This window comes from Pectinophora gossypiella, chromosome 6 (assembly GCF_024362695.1).
Source record: "Pectinophora gossypiella chromosome 6, ilPecGoss1.1, whole genome shotgun sequence".
Classification (NCBI taxonomy): domain Eukaryota; kingdom Metazoa; phylum Arthropoda; class Insecta; order Lepidoptera; family Gelechiidae; genus Pectinophora; species Pectinophora gossypiella.
The window spans coordinates 10,075,530-10,102,686 of record NC_065409.1 but is presented as its reverse complement, the minus strand read 5'-3'; the positions used below and the strand labels follow the sequence as shown (position 1 = coordinate 10,102,686).

The 27,157-nt window shown below is 39.3% G+C and overlaps 1 protein-coding gene across 6 annotated transcripts in view; it reads right to left on the bottom strand.

Annotated features, from left to right (window-relative positions):
• The window catches only part of LOC126367694 (RNA binding protein fox-1 homolog 1-like), a 38,993-nt gene that overhangs the window by 4,526 nt on the left and 7,310 nt on the right, over positions 1 to 27,157 (bottom strand). For 2 of the 6 annotated variants that reach the window (XM_050011345.1, XM_050011346.1), the window contains exons 2-9: positions 22,859 to 22,903; positions 7,870 to 8,124; positions 7,433 to 7,693; positions 7,004 to 7,057; positions 3,783 to 3,875; positions 2,810 to 2,864; positions 1,969 to 2,022; positions 680 to 800 (exon numbers count right to left, since the gene is read on the bottom strand). In XM_050011345.1, the coding sequence (XP_049867302.1) occupies positions 680 to 800; positions 1,969 to 2,022; positions 2,810 to 2,864; positions 3,783 to 3,875; positions 7,004 to 7,057; positions 7,433 to 7,693; positions 7,870 to 8,124; positions 22,859 to 22,903 (938 nt within the window). Of the gene's footprint in view, positions 1 to 679; positions 801 to 853; positions 957 to 1,968; positions 2,023 to 2,809; positions 2,865 to 3,782; positions 3,876 to 7,003; positions 7,058 to 7,432; positions 7,694 to 7,869; positions 8,125 to 22,858; positions 22,904 to 27,157 lie in introns of all 6 variants that reach the window. The other 4 variants (XM_050011349.1, XM_050011350.1, XM_050011347.1 and 1 more) reach the window with 3 other exon arrangements.

Here is a 27,157-nt window from a genome sequence, read left to right as displayed (position 1 = left end):
TTCACTTGAGCTTTAATAATATATTTTTTACTATTAATCTGATGACTTTATAGCGCTCACACTGTATTTAGCTCAGCATTGACCGCTTTGCAGTAGCAGATGAAAATATACGTAAATCATATGAGGCTAGATGTCGACCTCGCGTGGCTAAGTGCGGTACGGGCTATATTAGTCACAATAACGTGTTGCTAAAGTAATTGTGCTCGATATGTTAATCTAATTAAAATGTTAATCATACCAGTGTTACGGGACTGGATGGGAAGTGGACGGGTTAACAGTTGGGACAGAATGGAAGATATGAGCCTCGCCTTCTGTTGAATTTAAAATTTATAAAAAGTGTCAGTGTATTTCTTGAACCGTTACGTACGTTTCATTCTTGTTTCCTGAAAGTAAGTTGTATATTTATTCAAACAAATAAAACTTTTTTAGGGAAGCAACTAGATCTTCACTTCAGATTTTGTTGGCTCTAATTTCTTCATTATCTATGAATCTTCTGAAGACCTTAATGTTGGTAATTAAGGGCCACTCTTATGAATACAAAAATACCAAGTTTGCGATGATACTTATTTTGAAATTACTTTCGCTTCGTGAAAGGCTAGGAGAGGAAGGGAGTAGGGCAGTTACTTAGTGCGGTCTGTGCTGGAGGGCGGACAGGGTTGGGAGGTGCGGGAGTACTCACTGTGCATAGGCGTGCAACGGCGACGCGTAGGCGGCGCGGGGCAACACAGCGTGCGACAGCGCGTGCGGAGACAGCGCGGGCGGCGCGGGCGCGGGGGGGCGCGGGCGGCGCGCGGCGGCCGCTACATGCAACACAACAGACTAGCATGCGGGGGGTGCGGGGGAGGGGGGGTACCTGCGTCGCTGCGCGGCGCGCGGCGCCAGCACGAGCGGCGGCGCGGGCGCGGCGGCCGGCGCGGCGCCCAGCCACGGCCACGTCACGCCCGACACCCGCAGCCCTGCGGCACCAGGCACAGCGCGCTCACACAACCGCCACGGCCCGACCCGGGCCAACGCCCTACCGTGGACCGTCTGTCGCGGGCTTACTACGCGAGCCTCGTACACACGAGACGGCCCCACTTACATAATTACCAGTAATACATAGTCATCACAGTGACGCTCCTTCCCCGGTGACATTCCTCTTTGGTACCTCTTTTGACGAGGAATAGGAATTCTATAACGAATATGGTATTGCGCCAAACGAGGCTAGAATTGCCCTCCTATATAAGGGGTGATAACCATAAAGTTTAAAAAATATTATTTGGTCAAGCTGTAAGGACCTACCTATAACTTTAAATGAAACCTTCATACAATTTTGCAATTGCCCGAAAGCGGCACTTCGCTCGTTTTAGGAATACAACGACCGCTGTGTTTGGCTAGAGGCTGTGGAACTACTGGAACGAAGTATTTCAAGATGTCTGATGCTACTCTTTCTGGGGGCCTGTTCTTAATGTTTGGTCTGCACATATTTGTTTTAAGGATATAAAGGAGCAATCTACAGGCATTACCATACCACAGCTTGAAGTTAAAATATACTAACCATATCATGAAAAGTCACAAAGAAAGAAATAATAAGTTTTAACTATTAATCACAATTAATAGAAAATCTAGGTTACTCAACAAGACTAGCATACAAATCGCATAACAAGACTAGGATACGAGGCAATTCGTGTATTATTAACTTTTAGTGCCCGGGAAACGGGGGCCATGCCGCGTTACAGCGCCAGTCGAGTCACCCGCCTCATACATCATCACATTACACCTAGCCGGTGACTTACTGCTCTAAACAAGCATGACCTCAACAACAATTTTTACGAATGCTGTAAATTCATAAAGTGACATACAAAATCTCATCGAGCTATCCAACTAGTCAACCACATAGTCCCACCACATTAAGTAAAGAAAGATCATGCTCAGATGAATGTTAAAATAATGTAACGCTTAAGCTCCGTGTCTTAAAGTATAAAGTACCGTTATCATACACAGAGGGTAACCGAGCCTCACCTTCTGGCCACTGGACACACACTGCAACAAAACACAAAGGTTACGTTAGCGGCGGACACACTACTACACACAGTATCTAATGGCTAGCACAAAGAAGACAGCCTAGAAGTCATTCTCTACTAAAGGATTGAAATGTTATAGTGCAAGAGTTGCATTCATTCCAGCGAACGTTCATAACATCAGTCTGTAGCTTGAAAAGGTGTGTATTGTAATCTAGCAAGCTGTCTAACATGGGTGTTATCCGTTCAGACACAGTGAATATTGTCAGGCAAAGAGTGGTGCCGGAGACAGCCAGCGTGGTGACGGGCCGCCACTGGCACACCATGTATGTACAGCACAGAGCATGTTCGGTAAGTGGTGGCCGTGTGAGCGTGCGGTGCGGCCGGGCAGACTGTCTCCGGCGCTGACAGTGGACTCATTCTCTAAATAGCATTCACCTACTTGCATTCAGACAACGGATCTAGCCAACACGCATAAAGTAGGTACATTTACATGGACAACACCGATCTTTATTAATCCAGCTCTCTCACCCAAAGTGGGAACTGATCCATTTCTAGCCAGAATAACTGGACGGATTAAAAAGAGAAAATTCCAGGATGCATTATACAATAAACAAGTGAAGTTCAGCTAATAAAGTGTCAATTATTATGCATTTGAAGGGGGAACCATCAAACCAAATAACCTATGTTTGTGGTAAATGGACGAGTCGACTGTGGGTTTGACTGCCACGCACAATTAAAGGTAAATATATGACAGGGAACACGGGATGAATTTATAATTGAGTATGGTGGTTGAGATAAGAACTCACCGTTGGGCACCGCCGGGGGTTTCTTTGTCTGAACTCTCGCTGTCGCATTATTCACCTGTTTTGGGAAGTTACATGTCAAAATTCTGCCTTTCATCACAACTTGAAAATTGATTGGCTGACTTTTAAAGGTTAATAAAAAGAAAATAATGATCAATTAAAATAAATAAAATAACATTAAATGTGGAAATATTGGTTTTATTTTAGATATTCACAATAAATTACACATCAGAAGACTCAAAACGGGATTCGAACCCATTCATAGTAAAAAGTAAATTAAGCTAAGTGAATAGATTCATTTCATTCATTCAGTTCTCATATTAATTCGAGTGTTATTAGTAAAACTTGTAAAGTCAGCCAATGGCGTGCCAAATGTCTCACTTAATCAAGACATAAGAAAATTGTATATTAATGATTATAATACTTAATCCTCATAGACATTGCGCAACTCAATGATTAGCGGAGACGTTCGACACTGTTTTGTTAGTGACAGGTAAAACAGGATTTGTGTAGAGATCGTGTAGGAATATATTTATTTAAGGGGATTTCCCTGAATAATGCCATTTTGTCGTCCGTAGCTGTATGTTAGTATTTGGACTTTTAAAGACAAATAGATATGTAGTTGGAACTAAAAGTTGTGTATGTAGTCTTACCTCTGCGGCATTGTGACGGTACTGTTCGTTCTACATTTCTCTGTGAGACAGTCTCTCATTCGATCGGCATTTTAAATGACCGTCTAGAGAGTAAAGGGATAAAATAAATAAGGTTTGTTTGTGGATTAGACGACGGCATACTTAGTGCTAATGCGCGGGCTAGCGGCTAGCGACGCGCGGCGGCGCGGGCGCGGTCGAGCTCGCTAGCCGCCGCATGACAGTAACTACAGAGCAGACGAGCGCAGGTTGCGGTGGCGGTGGCGCAGGAGCGGGATGTTAAAGTTACATAGTGCTACGGATGGTAATCATTGAGTCATGCACACCTCTATCTTTCTGCCCTCAACCACGGTGCCGTGAAGACGCTCTCGTGCTCGCTCCGCATCACCACTATTTGCGAATGTTACAAAACCGAATCCCTGCATGCAAGACAGACAAAACATGCATTAAAAACAGCGTCGCTCAAAAAACAACGTGCAACAAAAATTAACATTTATGCATTGCATATTCTTTATTTAAATATTCTAGTGAAATATCGAGAGGACTTTATCGTTTGATTACGTTGATACTTTGAGCGTATTCTAGCTGAATGGGTACACATAAGCGTTTGGATAACAGTCAATTGATACAGTGTCGCTCGACCTAGTAGTATGTACTATTGGAAGGAGTTTACATCGCTGTGTACAGTATATCGACTCGTATTCTGGTAATTCTACTTCAATCAAATTATCCTGTGTGTTAGCTGCAATTTGATCTATACAGAAAAATTACCGGCCATGCAGACAACTAAACCAGCTAGTTTTAAACTAAGTACCAGATATTGGACAACTTGTGATGTTTCCGTTTTGTCCAACTATCAATATTGAGTACATAATTACATACAACGTCATTTGCATGTATCTGTCAACAGATTGATAATTTCACTAAAAATTTTAAGAATATTATCGGTACCTATTGTACTTATCACATAATAGCAAAGTGCAGTAATATACAGTGCCAGAAACCTAAAACCTTTCAATCTTTGGGTGTAAAATTACATGTATTTAACTTGTATGTGGATTTTAAACAAAAACCGATTATTGGATAAAGACATTTAGAACACAAAACATTTTGGTCATAAACGACTTGTCAATCGGTCGTGCTAAGACAAAGTAAACTACTGTCAATACATGGTGATAACCCATAGATACAAAAAGCAGCTAGCACAGCACACAATACAGTGGAAGAGACGAGTTGTGAAAGTGGCAAACAAGTTGCTGATTGTACGAAACGCTTACACTTATAAAAGCAATGACAGCTCTATTATTACCATTCTGAGTGCGTGTATTTGTTGGGAACACAGGGAGTGGGCAGAGACAGACAGAGATCTAACGGGGGGCCGCCGGAGCACCGGGACCGAGGGGCGCCATTGAGGGAGCAATGCAAGCCACGACGACGACGCCGGCGCATGGAGGCCGGCGGGGAAGACGAGTCACAACTCAGGTAAAGCCAAACTAAGTGATGCACCCTAGTTATTTCTAGTAATCGTAACTTACGTTAAAGATTTATTAACACAGTATTTAGGATCAGCGAAATATACATGCCCAAAACTAATGAAAAAATATATTCCCTTGTTAGGAAGCATATGATTCAACAAACTGATATTAATATTACATACTGGACAGAAAATAAGTCATTATCAATCTAGACTAGATTAAATACTTCAGAATGAATCCTCATCCAATCTACACACACACATAAATAGGTGACGACATTACGTCTAAATAATGACAAACAAGAAAGTAGCCAATTCAGTTTAAAGAACTATGATTAAAAAAATAATTTGATGAACAAATCACATTCATGTAAAAAGCGGTGCAGTTTGGACGATCTTAACAACCGTATTAGTGATGAATAATAGAGCTGTCCTGAAATATGACTTAGGAAATCAGCTGTTAAAGTGACGATGCATCATTCTCTAATACTGCATATCCCATGTGAGGCATTGAAGAAAAAATAATTTGGAGCTATTATTTGAAAAGAGTAAAATATTTCTGACATGAGCGAGCATGGACTACTGTAGGGGCGTCACCAAACTGACACAAGGAAAGCAGTAAACACGAAAAAGCGGTCAATCCAATCATTACATAAGTCACTTCGATTATATCTCTCGTTCAGTATTTGGGATTGACATTTACAGTGAGTTGTTTTTTGAGTATCAATAACTTTTAATGTATTAATAAATTGCGTTGCACCGATGACTTACTTTTGTAAATCACAAGTACTTACATAACATTCTAGCCGACTGGCAAGGTAACATCTACCACAACTAAACACCGAGAATGATGCTGAATAAAGAGAAAAGTATGTCAAAGGTACAAACAAGGAATACAAACTAGATCACATAATTTTCAAATCAGAATCAGGTCCAGAGACGTTATTATTGAATGATAAATATACAATGCAAATAGAGATACTGCACCAAACATTAAAACCAAGAATATGCTATGAGATAGAAATATGTTTAAAACTCATTTAAGTTATATTAATATTTTAACTAAGCCCATTTGCCTTAAGACTTTGGTTAAGTCAGGATAATTAATTTATTTGCATGAACAGAAAAGACAAGAGATTTTAGGTATTATAAGAAAATATTTGAATGAATCGGGGAGTTACTTTGGTTTGGGCAGCAATTACAAGTATTATACTAAGATGAAACACTTATTAGCAGTCAATGTTATATTTATGTAAAATTATTCATCAAATATTCAATGACAAGACGCATGAAGAAGTTAAATTTGAAAGTACCAATACAATGCTAAGAAGTGTTTACCAAGTTTGAAATATGGAAACCAATATTGTTTATACCACACCTACTGGGAAAGTGCCTTCTTCCTTTTTGAAAAGGGGGCCGAAAGTACGACTTTATTGGCATACAAAATAAGCGGGAGGCAAATTCCCGTTAAATGCTGAAGGGAAGCTAAGTAAGTGTATGAAAACCATTTTTTATTATTTTTTGCTAACATGTCAAAAGACAAAAAGTTTTCATATCCAACTTTGTAAAATGTTACTAGTGGTGAGGACTGCGTGCCGTAGCTTGGCTTTACGTAATTAAAAAAAAAACAGTGATTAGGTACACAAGTTGGCTATTTTCCTCGTAGGTGTAGTTCAAAGCCCTATGTATCTATCGCTCGGGAGAAAGTAAGATTCCCAACTCGGGTGTATTAACTCAAACTACGCCCTCTTTGGTAATCAGTCACTTTCATACCTTGGTGAATGTACTATTTATCAATACTGTTTAATTATGTAGATTGTTCAGAAATTACCAATATTAAAGATACCAAAAATGAAGTCTCAGAGTTATTTCCACATTTCAATTTAAAAATTAAAATAAAGCATTGGTTTAACCGACTGCAAAATGTTAGTTTCAAAGTGTTTATATAATGCTTTATTTTAATTTGTTTACTTATTCTATTGTAGTAATGGAAGTGGCCACACGGAAATCCAGACGAGGCTGGATTTCAGAGAGCCACTTTATCGGGGCAGATGTATTCGTGATCATGCTTACCTTGGAGCCTCGTTCGTTGAAGATTATTTCTACATCAAGTATTGTGCCATATTGCTGAAAGGCAAAATGACGGAAATTAAAATTTCGATCCGGCGCGTCACTCAATAACATTGAAACGATTCGCTCATGCTGTGCTATACGTATAAAGACAAGGTGTCGAAATGATAAGTCACAGACCAAAAAGCAATTAGACTACGCATAACATGAAGAGTTGCTTACAGCCTCTTAATAAATGTTCCCCACTCTCACGTGTTACGTTACCTGAGTGTGGCTTACGATTAATTTATCTAAGAAGCCGCGTTGAGTGCTTTTCATATCTCACAAAATTTGAGGTTTCCATCTTGAACAATATAAATGTTAATTTATTCGTACTCTATCTTGATTTTTGGTCGAAGCAGGGAGTAGAATCTAAGTTAATTTTGTACGTACCCCGAACATATTTCTGAGATCGGGATCTCTAAATCTGAAAGGTATGTTTGAGACGTGTAGCCGCTTGGGTTGCGACGCCTGTGAGACGGGGACGAGTGCCTTGTCTGGCGTGGCGGTGGCGGCGTTGGCGACGGCGGCGCTGACGGCCGCGGCCGCCGCGTGCGCCGCCGCCGCCTGCTGCGCCACCGCCGCCGCTTGCTGGGCCGCCACTGCCGCCGCACTCACACCATTGTTTTCTTCATTTGATTCACCTTCGCTTTGCTGTGGATTACAACATTCCAAACTGAAGGTTAAGGGTCTAATGACAATCAACCTTAAAATCCAGGGTGATTGAATATGTCGGAAGAAAGCTGAACTACAGACTACTGGTGATGAGAATGGTACAAGGCGTTAAACTGGGAAAGTTGGGAATGAAATGAAAATGCATGTAAACTTACTGAGTTATTATTTTGGTTTTCTATGGAATTCGGTGCATGTGACTGTGGCGGTGGCTGCGGTGAGAAGTTAGCGGGAGGCAGCTGCGCAGGCGGGGGCGGGCCCTCGCTCTTGACGAGCGTCTGCGGCGCGGTCGGCCCGCCGGCCTCCGCCTTCACGCCGGCCAGCGCGTCTCCGTTAGCGGCGAACTGTGCTGCCGCGGCCGCAGCCGCCGCCGCCGCAGGGAACGGGGCCGCCATGCCCGTCCCCACCATGTGCTGAAATCAGTTAACGACATCTTTAGCCAAGATCTGCTGAAACGAACACGATTTTTCAACTACGTTAGTCCAGTATTCTCACCATCGAAACGAGCTTGTCGACGACAACATGTTATATTAAGAAATCAAAGCGATCGTCTCAGGGACGTGTACTACTAATTCTGTAGTAATAAATACGCCCGTTTATAGATGACGTTTCTGGGCTGCGAATCGAAATATTGACAGAGAGTTCGTGCCAAAACACGAGCACCACTAGCACATCCAGCCGGTACTCCAAATGATTTCGGAACCATAACGTGACATGTTTTTTATGAGGTAATCATGCAGTACATGAAATCGAATTAAAAATCCAAATCGAACGCGCCAAGAACAAGATTGCTCGTGTAAAAATCTTTACGGCCCGTAGCGGTTATTTAAGCACTGTATTCCAATTTACATTCTGTGTTTCATTCACGGTGAAATAATTTTTACTACGCACGCAACTTTTATTTTATTTTATGCGCCCGAGATAGCCGGCTGGCCGGTGGAAGCGAAATTAAATTTCGATTCTACACGCCTCACCCTCCGGCCCATCGCCGCTGAAAAACTGAAGTACCCTTGGGCTTTGAATCTATCATGTAGACAACGTCCATCCTTTTCAAAAAGCATTTTATTATAATAACGTTATAATTTATGCACATTAAAATTAGCCCGAAAATATTGTGTTACCTGAACTTTTATGCTACTCCATGAAACATTAAAATTTTCTGACATGGGGAAATAAATTGTTACATTTGATGAAATGTTATTTCTAAACCTGTCGTCGCAGATTTAGTTTATTGCAGTATTAAACTCTATAATATACTATATATTAAATAACGTAGGTGATTTAAACGTTAATAGGAGATCATAAAATAAATATGCGTGTTTATTGCTATGGTGACGAACGTAAATAGCGGAGTGGGGCTCCGGAAACGAGAAAATTAGGAAGTGGTTATTGAGTACAATTGCCTGAGCGGCTGCTGGGCAATAAGCGAGCGCAGCTACATTGTGCGACGCAAAAACTATCCAGAACAATATGGCCGCCAACATTTTAACATGTTATTTAATAAGCAACGTATATTGATACGTTCCACTTCTGGAACTAGCTTGCCAGTTTAATACCATCAGGCAAGGAAGCCTTCATTTGTCTAGGATAGGGGTTGAAGTAAACACAGACCTAGCGACGCTATTCTTCATCGAGGAGAGAAAGTGACACTTTTCCGGAGTTTTGATATTTAATATAATAGCTACTGACACTGTCAATAATCAAAGCGGAAATCCACAGTTAATTTAGCAAACTTTCTAAAACCAAAAATCAACTCAAAACAATTCTACCAAATATTCTTGTGTATTACCCATAGGAGTAGCAAAAAGAAGATGAATATGTATAGATTGAATATACGACTCTGAGCCTAGCCTTGTTCTTAAATTCTTTAATGGTAAAACTTTTCATAAAGGACAGGCGTTACTTGCTCCAATTAGTCTGTCAGTCACAATGAGCGATAGTAAAGCTGTGAAACGGTTAAGTTTAATCATTGTTGTTTGTTTACTTGGAGGGTTGCCGTTTGGTAGTGATAGTGGGATTAGCGCGGGCTCTTCACGGCCGCCGCGACGACCGCAAGATTACGCAGCGCTCGTCTATTGAATTTTCAGAACACGCCAGGATGCTGGCTCAACATTAATCTTCTCAACTATCATCTCCTAACAACATCCGAACTTGTCTAAGCCTACGACCGTACCTTATATGTACACTATACGTAACGACTTCACCCTTCCCGACCGACACCAAACACAATGTACCAATGTAAACATCCTATTACGCCTCCCTGCGTGTAATATTTTGAGAGCACATCCGAGATTTATGGGAAATCTGTTGCAGCTTCCATAATGAGCAAATATTTAATGATGAACGTAATATTCCATTATTCAACAATATTGAGAATTCAGATTAAGAAAAACAGCGGAGTTTATTTGACCTTAAAAATAATGGTTTCAAGTAAGGATATTACTTGGTTAAGTACTTAATAAACTTCAGTGATAATAAAAATGGTACAACACAAAATTTGGAAAAGATCCCAAAGCGAAGAAATTTCCTAAAAAATATACTTGCTATTTCCCGCGAATAGCACAATTTCACTGTTATTGTGTTCCATTTACAATAGGCATGTCGGAGAAAAGACGTCACGAGACCCCTTTTTGAAGTTGGATGAAGCGGGTCCGATAGTATACCCGATACAGTCAATACCTGTGGTGGGGCAGGGGTCGACGAAGACGTTATAAATCACAGCGAGGGGGTCGGGCGGTGGTCGGTCCTTGGCAGTTCTCAACGCTTTCTTTCCTTTTGGGCACCTGCTCTCCCCCGAGACGCGACCAATATGCTACATTCCCACGCTTCATTTGATTCCAAGTAAGTATATTTAAGGACATTATTAAAGGATCGATGTAATACGCTGCCTACATCATTTCGTTTTGAAATATATTTATCTGAATCTGACTGATAGTAAAGTAAATACAATACGCTTTATCATTTAAACATTTGTATTTTTTCCGTTAGGTAAGTATACAAGTATACGCAGTGTCCACTGCGACCCGTTCTATTCTTATTTTCTATTCCCAAGTGAAATTACTTTCTGAGTATTAGCGTAATTTGACATTTGATCTGCAGAAGTAATTTCGTACTGACTTTGTAACATTTAGACATGCAATAAGTAGACCAAATTACAAGTGTGTATTAAAATAAAAGTCATATCAGTAATAACTTTGTAATATATTAATACTGGTAACCTCGACATAAAGCGTTTCATTGGTGAGAGGGTAATAAGTTCCGAAATATGAAAAGGCATAAAGAAAGTAATATCCTATGAGCTGTGATAACGATGCGTACAACATTATTTATTACTTTCGCACGAGTCAATAAAGTAACGACGCAAGTTATGATCTTTCACTAAACGAGCGAAATATTGTGGCGATGAGATAAAGGTTATATTTGGAAAAGTGGAAGGTGCTACACAGAATATACGCGGTACAGAACCGCTCTTGTGGACACTGAGCCCCAGATCACAAAGCAAAATAGACTACGAATCAATTCAACAAATCGTTGTGATTTTTTTGTAGGAGCTCTAAAAGCAATTTGATTGACTAATTCTAGGATAAATAAAAATAGTAAGCAATATACGTCACAGTCAATGAATGGTTTCGGGATGGCAGAATTAAAGTAGGTATAGAGCATCGTCTGGGCAAGAGCGAGTGCCCTCTTATGCGAAGTCTAGTTAGTTTTCGGTGTGTGCGGGGAGCTCTCCGGTGGCGAGACAACGAAGTGGGCTCTTTTGCGTTCTAATTGTACACGTGACAGTGATCCGGGCGATGTCGGCTGCACCAAGCTGCCACCCTCCCGCATCTCAGCGCTATTTATGGCAACACAACGACACAATAGCCGTGACTCATTCTCCGAGCGTAAAGGATTGCTACGTGCCACCAATACTCATAAGGATTCTAGTGTGCCGCAAGACCGTTTCCAACGTCTGTTCAAGAGTTTAAATCTAAAACTAATTTATATTCCCGCGTATTATTATGAAATGTGTGACCGAATATAGACGTGAAATCACAAGAAGCCATTTTACTCGATTCAAAGGAAACAGACGGCGACATGCGGAGTTTACAAGCTGTTTTATTGAGAAATACTTTTTGTTCGAATCTCAGCATAATGAAATGACACATTTGTTTGCTAAAGTTCAGAAATTAACAAATACTTTTCTACAACTTTCTATTTCGAGCCATTGAGTTGTACAGTACGTACAGAACAAGTTGCCAATCTTCTGACCTTTTGCTATTGCGAAATAGCTTTTCTTTATTGTGAGCTCCACACTAGTTGGCCGGTTCAAAAGCAACTTCAGTAGCGAAACCGCATTGTTTGCAAAATACTGTTATTGTTATTAATTAAAATGTAAACGTTACGGATATTTCAATTTATTTTATAAAACAGTAGCTAAATAGATATTTCGCGAAGTATAATAGTAGCAGTGAGTAGTGAGTTGGAGGCGTCCCAGGTATAGTATACTTAGCCTGTGGTAGGTGCGAGAAGTTTACAATGACCACTACACATGTGGTGCGCCGCGTCCAGTCATATCCGGCGGGCACGTAAACAAACCGACTTTTTATAGAGCGCGCCTGCGCTTCGTCTCAGTGCGCGCCCTCATCGCGCTGCCGCCCGCCACTGCTTAGTCTCGTTTATTTCCAAAAACTTGTGTTTGTAAACATCGCATTCTACAGCAGATGGTGTTTATAATGTTCTATGTTAATATACGATGAGCATTAGCCACCAGACGTTTTTCTGTTTTTAAACCAATAACAAGCGAGCCAATGTAACGTCCTGAAATTTATTTACTACAAATAAAATGAGATTCACGATGGGATAATCCAATTGGTCCCGACTAAAAGGATAATAAACGTGCACGACATAATATTGAACGGAGACAATGAAATTGCTTGGCACAAATTTTAAGGGGATGGTAGAGTTAGTGTCCTACTTTTGTTCCTCTGTATGATGAAGTAAAATTTAATTAGCTCAAACATCCAGCTCATCAAACGTCAGTTAAGAACTGTGGCAGATAAATAAAAGAAAGATATCTAATGGATACATTAGCAGATATAAAATTAAAATTTGTAAATTCATAGAGATCAAGAAAATCGGTCACATCTTTTTCTTGTTATGTGAAAGAATGTTAGCTCTAGAGTTGTGTGTTAATGAGAGTAATAGTAGAAGGTTGTGAACAAAATAGTATTTTATCATATGAATCTACATTGAGACCGTTTACTTACATTACAACAGAAAGCGCCTGCCGTTTATGTACAGGTTGAATGTTGAAATATTTTTTATTTGGTCATATCTCAATAAGAGTGTCGGTTTGTAAAAGACAAGCTACTACAACATTTATTCATAGAGTAGAACAGTACAATGTGATGAGCAGATTTAGAAATACTGTTCAGTAGTAGAAGCGCTGGCCGGTTCATAAATGGTAATTATATCAAGATCAATTAAATGTAATTGAACGCGACAGGGCTCCGCGCAAGGGGCGCTGGACTGAGATGCGTCACTCGCTCGTTATGGGCATCTGGCAACAGAATACTAATGACATACTCTTCTCTCTTGCTGCTCTTTTCGGATTACCTACTCTCCAATCCCGGCTTAGCAAAATCCGATTTGTTTTAAGGATTTTTTTTAAATCCCCCTTTGGATTAGACAGAACGTGAAGAGAATAGTTAATAAACTAAACGACCTTTTTTTAAAGATTTGACAAATTAAAGAGGACCAAAATTTCAAAGCACGTAATTTTATGTTTTATAATAAATTGGTTGTTGCTGTTTCAGGCGTCTCATATAAATGTAATAATCCTTATAAAATAAAGCTTACCGGCAACTTTGAAGGCATTTTCATTAGGCAATTGTCGTGAAATGAGAAAAGTCATGGACAGTAAACTTTGAGTACAGGTTACATCCCATTGGACTCGCATAGCATCCGGATCAATGAAGGAATCAGGTTATCTAAAGGCTAGCAACTAGTACTGAGATATACGGTTGATATGAAAACTGTAATTGCAGTGTAGTTTCTTGGTGTTAGCTTTGGGTACACGAAACTTGCAATCCCATTACTTCCAACTACAAAGGAGCCGAATTTCTGGACCACTACACAAATACACCCGCCAGTTGGTTTGCTTTCAGCTATTTCCATTTCGCTTCTCTACACATTTTCAGGCGTACCTACTGTTGTAGAAAATGCTATCTAACGAGTTCAACAAACTTCTATATTTAACTTTTGCACGGTATAGGTGCCTACTGCAGGAACTCACGCTTTTATTGGTCATGGTATTTTGAGCTTCGCATTCCCACACAACATTATTTATGTACTAGTAAGTGACTACAAGTACTGTAAGTACATACATCTCGTAAACAATAGCCTTGAGTAGAGATGCGCTTAGGTGGAACGGCATGATGTCAATTTCAGATGGGCAGGGCAAGGCATACATGTATATTGTATAGGTATAGCTACAGCTCGAACATGTATCAAAACTGTATGGAATTACTCACGACGTGTGGGCGCACCCTACGACTTATTTACAACGAAGCTAGGTGACACGATGCCGACGAGGACACTCCGAGACATCCCGACGATAATTTACCCCGGGCGCCGTACGAGAGCTATAAACATTGATAAAGTCATTCAACAAGTTCAACGACTACAGCTCGTCTGGACTTTATTATCTTTGTCTCTATTTATCTACCGACAACAGATCATAAAAAAAAACGTTTTAAAAGAGTTAAGTCTCGTCCATCACGTGAGCTGAAGCGAAATCCGCTAGATTAATGACATGGGGTTTCAGTTGAGTGGAGTGCGTGGGCACGCCCTTCTCAACCACCCCACGTCCTCCTCCTCACCCCAGACTCGCAACAGATGCTGGGCTCTTGTAAACACAAACCTTGTTAAAGTGCGATGACACAACTAGCACTTCGTAGCTTCGTAGCGTTCGATGATATCTACTCGTAAAACATATCAATCACTAGTTTCCAAGAAAAAATACTTGTAAAGCAACACGCAAAGTTGAAACGACGTTGAACGAGAAAACATTACAACACTCAATACAAAGAACAACTAAGTATATTACATCCTTTTAGAACATCTTCCGATACGAAGGCGCCCGTCAACATAACTTCATTATATCACACGAGAGTAACGACTTTTCTGCGGCAAACAATATTATGAGCAAAGAACGAGAATGCAAATTAAATTATACACGGTTGAACGAAAATATCGGGGGGCGAATAACGTACATATTTTAATTTCTGCGTTTCACGCGTTTCATTTAAAATTTTAAGGGCGAGGAGAACGTTGCCTTTGTTTGTTGTTGCTGTCGAGTGGCGTGGCTCGGCTACGACCTATCGCATGGAAGCGACAGCCTGCAGCTTACTATTACGTAAGAGTATTATGCTGCACACGGCGGGAGTAGCGAGCTGTTATTTTAATTTCTCACAATTTGAGTCGGCGAGCGGGGATTTGCATGGGTCCGGGATTCACCGCACTCAGCAGGGAAAAGCTTCTGTTTCAGTTGGATTTCTTCTAGCTGATATTATTTAGTGTATTAATATTCAACAGTTTGCAGTGGTGCTACGTGACCGAGGCAGTGTTTACAGTGCTTAGCGAGGCGCGCAGCCTCAGGCCCTCAGCCGGCGAGCCCCGAGCGGAGAACTCCGCGCCCGCGTTGCTGTTGCTACTCGCAATGCCGAGTAAGTATATCCCCATGCCATGAATATGGATGTTCTTAACTACTCACTATATTATTTAAAAAGGCAAAGTGTTTCTTCAAATTATAATATTATTATTGCGCATTACGTTAAATGTTGTGATCAAGCATATTTGGATTTATTCATAAGAGCGCTTTGTGGTACCATTGCCAGTACATGGAAATATGCTAGTATAGCAACTCATATACGTAGGTACAATTGTACAGATGAGCATGACGTATGTTCGTGTAGGTATATCGTTATCTACGCTATATTGGGTCAATTGTCGTGCTCGCGCGATTCACAGAGTCTGATTAGACTAATTGGCAAGTCTGTTATCTCATGGGATTACAAGCCTGCGTCGAACGTGACGGAGGAAAATCGTTGGGCCGATGTAACACTTGACTCTTACCCCTGTTACCCCTTTTCCAATACCTACTTTTTGTTCAAAATAAAATATCTATATTACGGTGGTCGCGTGAATAATTATCAATGACATGTTAGTGAACGAGCCGTACACAATTACTTATTCAGACGGCGGTCAACAACCGTGGCCGCAAGTGTCCTCCACATGGATAGACGTGCTCTGTGTGATTGAAATAACTTATCTGTAAACTTACTTTTTAGCTTGTTCGTTCAAACAAATCCAAAGGCTTAACATTCTAAGAAAGCTTACTTAATGCAGTGAAGGAGCTTATAGCTATACGTAGCTTACGCTAAAAGATGGAGATGAATAGAGATTAAGCTAAAACGCAAACCCAGTCCGCAGTGCCGTCGAGAATAAAATATGTGAAAGTAATTCAGTGTTCATTTTTGGATTCAAGAGTAACAAGGCCGAGTGGAGGGCGTTTCTCGTCAGCGTGTGGACTAGCGGCAATAGACGGGCATTCAGTGCTCGCTCGTAAATATACGGAATAGCTGTCTTCCGGGCACAACGCCGCCGCCCGCGCCGCACTTGTCCCGCTGTCAGTGTCACCCAGACGCCCCAATATCCGCGTTAACAATTTTATAAAACCGAGCCATAAAATTTTGTGCGACAAGCCGTATATCAATCAACAATGATATTACCACAAATCCCCAGTTGCGTGGCGAAGAACCTGTGTCGTCAGTTTAGCAGGATAAATCTTATCCATTCGCGAAATGTATTGGCAAGTACCTATATTATACTCACGTACAATACATAGGTATATGCACCTTTGGATGTTTTATAGTGTAATTATTGCATAAAGTTAAGACAAAAAGATAGCAACCGCACACTCAGCGTCATTCACAGATGTCAATCTGTGCGCATAAGCTATTGATGGCCCGCAGCGAAGTTGGGGCCGCAGTCGAGACCGCTCCAAATTTCCCGCGGATTACCTTACACACATAGACGCGTGGTCCGCTGAGTCGGAAATAATTGGATCTGATCAATGGGCAAGGAATCGTCCGTCAAATTTACAGCTCCACCCGATCCCCAGTCCCGCTTGCGTACGCTCCCGAATTACTAAAATCAATAATGTAATACGTTTGTCGCGTAACAGCTCCTAAAAGTACAACATCCAATGTGTCGGAAAGGATAACGTTACATTAAGGAATATTTTAGCGACAGAATACTCAAGCGATCCCGTATAGGTAGCAATAACGATAATTAAATTGATTTTATACGCTTTCACGCCACTTTATGGTAATTGAGATTACCTAATTCATTCACACATCCCATAAGATGAATCTTTGTTTAAGATAAGGTATCATGAATTTTGAGCTTCCATTAGATAAAAAAAAACTTTATTGAGCACAATGGACATACGATACAAAAATAAGGACAACATATACAGAAAAGCACAACAACCGGCTTTATTGCTCGTGCAGCAATTTCTTCCAGGCAACCTTTCCTGTTTTGGATGCCTTAATATTTAATTAAGTAACCAAATGGTGCAAGTGCTTATCCCAGCTTTCACTATACTTATTAACTCCATTGTTATGCACATTATCGTAGGTAGATACGTTGGATACGTAACAAAACGTACATTATAATTAATTCATATTGGCGGGATTATCCTTTGTGATGGGTACGTAAGTAGAGCTACGCAATTAAGTAGTTAACAGTCGCGATTCATCATATATAAGGTATATAAAGCAGCCGATGTGCATTTAAAAAAAATATATGCGGAAATGAAACCTTAACAAAATTGTAGACAAATCGCGGCCCTGCGAGCTTTGATCAAAATTGAACAGCCACCCTCCGCCCTCTGGACCGCGAGCCTAAATTAGTTTTGATTTATGAAATTCGCAATCCACAACTACTTCCCAACGACTGTCGATTACCTAACTCGTAATGAATACGTATACAGCAATAGTACGTCCGAAACCGGTGGTTAGTACGCAAAGTACGCAGCAGGTTAAGTTATGTATGCAAAGCAGGCGCGCGCACACTGGCTCGATGGCACCACAGCTCCAACCCAGGTATCAAATATTGTTCGTTATACGCTACATAAAAGCGATCGTTTTACGAACTGTCACCTTTAACAGATTTATAAACTGAAATATAAAAATAAATAATATCGCACTGTGGAGCAACGATGGAATATTTAAATAGAGAGAAGTAATTGCTAAACAAACATCAAGACAAGAACAAAATTAAACATCAAAGGCTTATTAAACATCAGCGAGCAACATTGTTCTCACTGAAATTCTACGTTTATTGGCGTTCAGAATCAACCTGTCAAAATTGAATCACGATTGTTTGAAAAATGCCTGATATTTTTCCTTTGTATAGTTTACATGAGACAAATACTTATATATAAAAGTGTTTGTGTGTGTATGTGTGTTGTTTGAAAGTGGGTAACTTAAGCCGTCGGTCCCGGTTATTAGCCGTAATATCACCTCTACCAAACTGCAGTGGAGCAGCCCGGTGTAGTATGCTCCATACTTCTCCGGTTAATTGAGAGGCCTATGCCCAGCAGTGGGACGTATTTAGGATGTTTATGTTATAGTGTTATCCTAGGCTGCCCGGATAAATGTACTGGGTATTTTTTTAACGTAAAGTTGAACCTAAACACGAAAAGTTTTCTAGTTAATATTTAACAAGTTCACTGTATTTATCCCTTATATTTTTAAGTAGGTATATGTTGTGTTGGTGTCGGCGAACACAGCGTGTGTCTACGACGTATTTATAGTTAGTTGTACAGACACATAATATACAGTACAAAGCCATAAAGAGCTATTGCTTGGCTTTATGGAGAGATATGTTTGGTATGTAGGCGAGGTACTAAGGCTCTGTCTCACGCCTTTGAGTAGAGTACAGAAAGCGTGATTTCATTCCTTTCTTTATCAAAGAAAAACCCAAGATGTAAGACAAAGCGGTGTTAGACATTCAAGTCGGATATTTGAATGTAAGTCAACTCGGTAACTGATTAATTAATATAAATATGCACAAAAACCACGTCTGAAAACACTTTTGGGATAAGCAGACTTCGTATTTCTCTCAGTATGGGATATTATCGATTGTCCTTTTCTATCCGTGGACATGCATGGAATGGACTAGCGCGCTTAATATTATACTACTATACTAAATAGATATTCGCTACGCATAATGTTGCCTCGTCTCGTCGAGACTTCGATATCCATACAGAATGCTTTTATAAATAGATTCTTTTTGGAACGCGAAGTTCCGAAATTCGTCCCGTCGATTTATGGATCAAACGCTGCGTTCCCTTATCCTTAATACATTATTATATACCTATTCGTATTTACAAAACGTTTTGATAAACTGTGTTTCAATTCTTTGTGACGTTTTTCTGGTTGCAAACAATATATATTTTTTAACTGCTAAAGTTTGTAAAATGTATATAAAAGACAGAATTTATAGGGCTTCTGATAAGTTGCTTATTTGAGCGAAGTCAAGTAAGCGTAAAACTTGCTACATTATATACGATATAAGTACTGTAGCGAGTTTTACATCCCTCGCTTAAAATACTCATTTTTAAATTCGTCGATCCGTTTTTAGGGACGGAGGGTTTAATGGTAGAATGGGATTAGTTGTAAAGATATTATTAATTTAATTTAATGGGAGTAAGGGTGGTATCGGCATATTAACACGCGCCGCCGCCGCCTCCGACCGGCAGGGGCCAGGTAGGCATGTGTACGTGTTCTCCAGATATAGACCCTCACCGACACGAACATCTTGCCCGTTACAGTATCCAGTGTTTCTTCATAATACTTCGATAACTAACACCCGCGTTAATAATTTACCGGTCTTCCACCATTATTCCAAACATACAATCTTGATTTAGCACGTACCTGGTGAAAGCTCCAGCAAATTATATTGATTTGCTTACTATAAAATCGAATAAATGTATAAACGTGCTACACAGCCTTGATTTCAAAAGGTCACTATTAATTAGTCGACTGTCCGATATTTTTAAAAAAGTGTTGAATAAGTATTTTTATTACAGTGACCTATTAAATAGGTTATTAAATCCAGTGGAGTGTGTATTAAAATAGTCAATGAAGCGTTTAAGCGATGTATTACACCCAGGGAAAACCAGGTTGGCGTTGCATCACGGGCGCCCGCTCGCCGGTCGGGGCAATCTCTTTGAAACTGCAACGAGGTGTACCCTATTTAACGGGTCGCCGATCCCGTTAATTAAGTCCCTATTTTTTTCAATTCCAACAATATCTGTGCACGAGGTGGAACTATAATAAAAAATATGTTTCACAGCGCATTCGCATTTTCGAGTGAGGTGGCAGAGCTTGGCAACGCTCGGAACGACATTTACATTCAACAATTGTCCTAAATATTCTAGGAATCTGTAGTATCGTACTTTACTTTTTAGTTTTAAAATCAGATCATAGTATATCTGATCTTTCTTCTATCTACATTATAGTTATATGCATACGAGGAAAATTTCTCTTGCCGGCACGCGGGTATATCACGCGATGATTATAACATGAATGGGATAGAAAGTGCTGATTACCTGTTTTACGTTACTATGTATCTATACAGATATTATACGCAATGCATACAAAATAAAAATTGTGGATATACATAGCTACGTTTAATATAAAACTTAATCAAGAAAAAACTACTCAATGGCGTAAATATGTATTCTCGTGATATTAGTCTAGTAATCATCAAATCATTTTGAATTGCACTATTTTAGTTTTCCATCAATTACCTCTAATGTAATGATAAAATTCATAATACAGCTGTTTTTGCAATATTAATGCGCATTCGTGGTCTTATCGCACACAAACATGCGACAGCCGCAACAGACAGACGGATACTGATCACAATCACAACCTGCGTACAAATATGTCTTGTCTGTACAAAGTGCCTGGAAATCTTGGGTACTCTACAACCCTTTCATAAGCTGTGTATAGATTCCAAAGAATTTTAATTAACTTTTATTATACGAACTTCGTTCCGTCGTCGAATGAAGTCCAGCGAACAACATCGACTTAATACTGAACTTTTTATCTTAGATGAGAGTGAACCGCACATGGTGTCAGTAGGGCCTGACGTCGCAAGTAAATGTTCCAAGAAATGACTCTCACAGAGGACCGGTCCGAGCTCTATTAGCAATAAACCGTTTCCTTTATCCGTCCGACCTCGTGCTTCCCTACAGGGCAACTTTTTGCTTAAACATCAAAGGGACTAAAACAACTCATTACAAATTTAAAGAGTCCACATTCCTCATCACCAGAACACCAATTTGCAACCCTGTCTGATATAAATTCTTGTGTCCCAAGATAGATCTCTATTGGCACATCAAAATAAAACGATGCCACTTATCCCTCTAATTTATGTATTTGCTAGGCGGTGGAGCGACGTAATTAGGTCAATACGTTCGTTTAGTGCAGTTTTGGACACACACCGTACATCTAAGTGAGTGGTGGCTCCTGTCGGTAATCCTGGGTGACAGGCGAGGCGCGGGCGCGACCGGCCCTGAGACCATCACCTACGGGAATTATTGATCTTATTTGAGCTTGATTAACTCAGACGTTGTCGGCGTGCTAATAATATCCACCTCTGGCAACGGTCCAGGCGAGGCTCTAATGGTACTTCGATGCACGACTTTCAAAGGTGACATACTATAATGTTATATTCGATGCGATCATTGATCATACGACTATCGAACTAATCCATACAGTGTCCAAGACGAAACGAAATTCTGTGAATATTTTGATATGTACGAAAAATATCGCTGAAAATTTAAAAATTATAATATTTATATATAAAATTCACTTTATCTACACGTAACCGGAGCCCCAGAGAAAATCAATATATTTCTAACCGTTTCCTTGATATTATCGCGGAGTTGAAAGAATTCATTTTACAAAACTGAAGGTTTTCTAGCGCAACATAAGATTTATTCCCCAAAACGATTTATAAGAACCAATTGTTTTATTTTATCTTAAATCCTTATATTTGACTGGCATGTTGTTACTGGTTAGAGTACTACATACATAACTAAATAATGATTCAATTGCAACATGCTCATATTGTATAACAATTATTAAGTAGATGCACACCTACATACAACATTAATTCATGACATATAAATTATATAACATTAAACAACTGTTAGTAAGTTAATGTAAGGTTAGCTGTTCAATGTTAATATTGCGTGCAAGATACTGTGAGATCAAGCAGAATGTTCTAGAACATCGATTAGAAAAAGTAGTTTATTAATTAGTAGACGACGGATAACTTCGATCGAGGAATATGAAAGGCGGGGAAATAAGACCTAAACTCACGTCGTATTGGAATAGGCCACGGACTTTTTATTGATGTATAGAGTGAATTATAAAAAGTGTAATATGTTGCAAGTTTTGTAATAACAATTATTTTATCATTTACAACAGTGTGTGGAATTTTGCAATAAAATTCCAAAAGCGGTCAGAAGCAAGTCCTAATTATAAATGAAAGAGTCTAGAGTTTAGATTAAAGCATTCATCAATGTCGTGTGCCAGTTTCTAGGCAACCTACATCAATGCCAACAGAAGCAATTTTAAATGTTTTGATGAGACTCTGAACATGCGTCATGGGTTTAGTAAGTCTTCTTTTAAGTAAGAACGTATTATACTAAATACATACTAAAGTATATACCTATACTTAACCCTGATGTAATTTTTATAACGTACATTTTAATAATAAGTCGGATCTATATACGAAAGGAAGAGACAGACAGATTGACAGCGCTGAATTAATAATAATGGAGGTACTCCACTGGAAATGTCGGATCTTCAAGAGAAACAGTATTAAAAATGTACAGCGAACCTACCCCAAAAACATCGAGTTCAATACCGCGAGTGAAAACTTGATTTTCTGGAGAATGGATCCGACTACAGAATGAATAATGACAAACGTGAGTGAGATCATTTAGTGAAGTTAGGACACATTACAATAACATGCACTGCATGCTAGTGCAGTATAAAATAAAATAGTAAATACCAGTAGGGTTGGTGTTCCCGTATCGATGACATTGCCGTTACTCACCTGCAAATAAACAAAGCTTACGTTATTGCCAACCTTAACGAACAAAATTTCAATTACAACTGAAAATTCATCTTTTAAAACGCCAGTAGGTTAAAAATGCTGATCCCAAAAGAGCTAAAAAAAATGCAAAACGTTAGCCGAGGATGAAAAATTAACAAAGATAAAAGGTGGATGGCGGGTTAACCAAATATAGCGGGGATATATATTTTATCTATTTATTTGTACCTAACAGAACAGACAAAACAAACAGCACAGGTAAGCTTAACTCTAAGAAAGAAATTTCTTCCAGCTATATTGCAAATTGCTGCAAAATGTAGAATGGCTTATAGGGACCCCAATTGTAACGATAGACTACTTTTGATAAAACCCTTATAATTTAATAGTGAATCCTTGTCGCAAAGATGATTTTGTTTTAATTAAACAGTTCATGAATCAATCATCGTTAGTTTAGATTAGGATAATACTTCGGAGATAAACAACATGAACAAAATTTTAGAAATTAGTCATGAAATGAGAATTAATATCTGTTATTAATACCAGACGTAAATCACGCCAGTTGAGACGTCATCCATCAAATGAAATTGTGCCCTAAACTTTCGATTAAGAATTTTGTACTGATAAAATTTGCGAAACCATTGTATGCTAGCAAAGAGTGCTTAGTGTCTTAGTTAAGAAAGGAAAGGCTAAACAAGAATAATAGGGGTGGCGGGACCTCAGTGGAAGATTTATAATACTGTTTTTTAGGATATATCGTTATACAAGTAAGGAAACGGTCACATATTTTAAGGGGATGCTGCGTGCGGAAGATAAATGATGCACTTTCAGTGTCAGGTATTGCATTAGGGAGCTATCGAGCCGGGCGGCGGCGTCGCGACGGCCGCGGGCCGCGGACGAGCAGCGCTGGCACGCGCCCAACTATTTCCCATGCGCATCGCCCGCTCCCGGGATAACTTGCTCTGTTCACCTGAATCGGTATACATTTTGCACTGAGCCGCAATCGTAATTTATACAAGCCGAGACACTCAACATTTTTGATGTAAAAACTTTTATACGTTTCAACAAGTTGCTGCCTACATTCTCACAAGTATTCCGGCAAACAATATAAAGAGCAGTGAAGACCATTGATACAATTACAAATCTTTATCCTTAATGATTCGAGAACCATTAATATCATGATTAATAATGGTAAAAAAATGGGTAATCAAAATAGACCAATCGATATGTAACAAGTTGTTACGAGTACTAACAACACAAGGGTGGCGGAGTGATAACAACGTTTAAAACAACTCTCTTAATGAAGATGGCGAAAATAGTTTTAAACTATTAACTAAGGGCGTAAGTTTTAACTCGTAATACTTAGCAAGTTATAATTACATCTCAGGGAGAACCCAGCTTGAGTATTGCATTACAATTTACTAGCCAGCTAATGGAAATCAGCATATTCGTCTCCCGCTTGCCGCGAATGTGAATATACCAGCTAGTTAGCTAGATCGCCATGTAAATGGAGCATCACTATAACCTACCGCTACGTAACATTTTATAACCATAACATATATTCCATCATCACTTTTTTATATTATACTTTAATAATACCAACAAGGTAAACGAAAGGACAATTAACAAAATTACATTGTGTGTAACTATCTGCGCGATTAGCTAATGTAAACCGGTTATTTAGCTACAAAGCGAACACAAATCCTTAGAATAGTTTGACAGTGATGAAACAATGTCCATTTATAATATAATTTTGCAATCGCAGAAGGTGCGCATGGCTTATTGCAAGAAAGAGAAAGTATCGACGATGTTTTGTTGATACATGAGATAGATAATTAACAGGTCTCATGTGTAGTGTAAAGTGCAATCAAGTCTACTTTCCAGCGAGTTGTTCTGTTTACGCGCACCGTCGGAGCCGATCGCGAGCGCATTGGTCGGCACACGGTAGTGGCCGTGCGCTGTAGTTACCATACCAGCCGCCGCTGACTGGTATTTGCGAACTGGTTCGCCTTCGAATACCAGATGCAATGGCTAGCATACATAACACCACAATAATTTGAAAAGAAAATAATTTGAAATGTAGCACTGATAGAAGTAATTAAGCAGTAGGTCCACAGCTATAAAAACAACATGTATTAACTTTAAATAAGATAATAAGTGAATTATTTATTTACATACAATATAAGGACTTTAACATTACCACGCTCTCTGATAGTGATATTATTGTCTTGTATCGCAGGCAAACAACTTAATGACCTCTGCTCTGTCGCATTATCAGAGAAAACTATATTTACTTACTAATGACTTATCTCGGGGTTGTGATTGTGTTTAATACGCAGTTGTTATAAATGTGGGAGTCTCGCTTTAGTTGCACATTGTACTTGTTTGTAAAAATAGGCTAGGGGTAAACAAACATGGTGGTTCTCAAATAGAGTTGATTGCGAAGGGTAGGCGCGGGACATTGAAAACGCTTCCTTTCACAGCGGGTTGTTTGAAGCGCTCTCGTCCGCGTGGACGGGACGTGGAGGCAATCAAAGCTGTATAACCATCACTTAATACGCTTCCAGTCGAAAATTTTCTCCGCTTTTTAATTGGATACTCCCAAATGGTGCTTGAATCTCATTTCGCGAGTTAAAATAAACACAGTCTATCTAGTTTGTGTGACATTATTCCCTGCAAAGTCAATATTTGTAGTGATGCGATCAGACATAACTAACAATACTAATGATGCTCTGCATAAATGATTTCATTTGCGAATAGTGAGTGATACACAATTTGTTTAACATAAATCCCAAACTGCGGTTCTGCCTTGCATAAGGTAAAGCGCTTCAACCACACGCATTTAATCACTATGCCGTGTTAATTAAATTCAATCCGTGTTATTGAATGAATATATAAATTTGAACATGTAAATGAGATTTTATAACCAAAAACACACATGGGTGCGTCCGTATTAATAACATTGGTATTAAATTAATACGGCTAACCGATATTACAGAATAATGGAGCCGTAATCTATCTTTAAAAGCAATTAAATACGGGATGATTACGAAAGTAAATGAATAATAGATTCTTGTACTAATAGAGATAATGTATGACCTTGTTATCTAACTCTTAGCACGCAATGCCTCTTTAACTAACAAAGATATATATCAGGAAAAAAGCTAATAACTTCTAATAAGAAATCAGTAAGAGCAGCAGAATCAGAAGGGGGATATGACAACTTGCAAGTAAATTATTAATCAGGTCTGTTGAAATAAGTCCTGTGATGTTTGAAGATGTTTTTTGTAAGTCTAGGCGCCAGACTTTACTACGCAAACATAAAATATATTATGTTCAAATCGAAACTATGTGACCTAGGTAGTTAAAATGACAGCGGGAAACGTAAATCATGTGCAATAACAGTCGCGACGGGGACAGTCGGGTGATACGACGACACTTCTCGATATCGCGCTGCTGGACACCGGCCAATTTGTCCAAAAAATTTCGCGGTTGGAAAATAAAGATACTTAACGCCGACCGATGTCGTAAAAAGTAAGCACCACGGCAACGTGCCGCATTAAAATTTTAAAATCAACTTTCAGCAAACACAAGATACGTCTATATGCCAGGATAACAATATTTGAAGTACCCAAATTATAAGTATTATGTTTGTGTTTATACCGAATATATTGATTTTAGCTGGTATTTTCACAACGATGAACAATTACTACAACTATAATTCTAATATCCGTCAGAACGATTTAGTTTCACCGTAACATTTGCTTATCGAAAGTCATCTTTATAACTTTTCACGATCCACGTCGTAGTGTTTTACGTTTCTAAGTTATCGGTTCATTCAAGTTTGAATTAAAAGAAGAGACAGAAATCTAAACTGAGAGCTCTTGTCATGATGTCCACAAGTTCTCTGTCCCACAAAACCACTTTCTCCAGTCAGTAAGGGTGCTTAGAAATTTTCTCAAATATAAAATCAGGGAAAAGCTGCCAATTATATTAATTTAGTCTGTCTGGAGATAACAAATTTGTCGTGCGTTAAAACCACAAACAGTTAGGTTTTCACGTTCTTCAGGTTTAGAGGCAAGTCAATTAACACCTCTTTGTTCTATAAGTCATCGTCAAACGGTACTAAGCCGCAAATCGCGGCGCGTACATTAGAGAATAAACGGTTACAAGTTCGTGATAACGATTGCTGCAACTTATAAGCCAAGTAGGTATATGAAATTAAAGTAACGTAGACAGTCGTAATGGGATTATGCATTA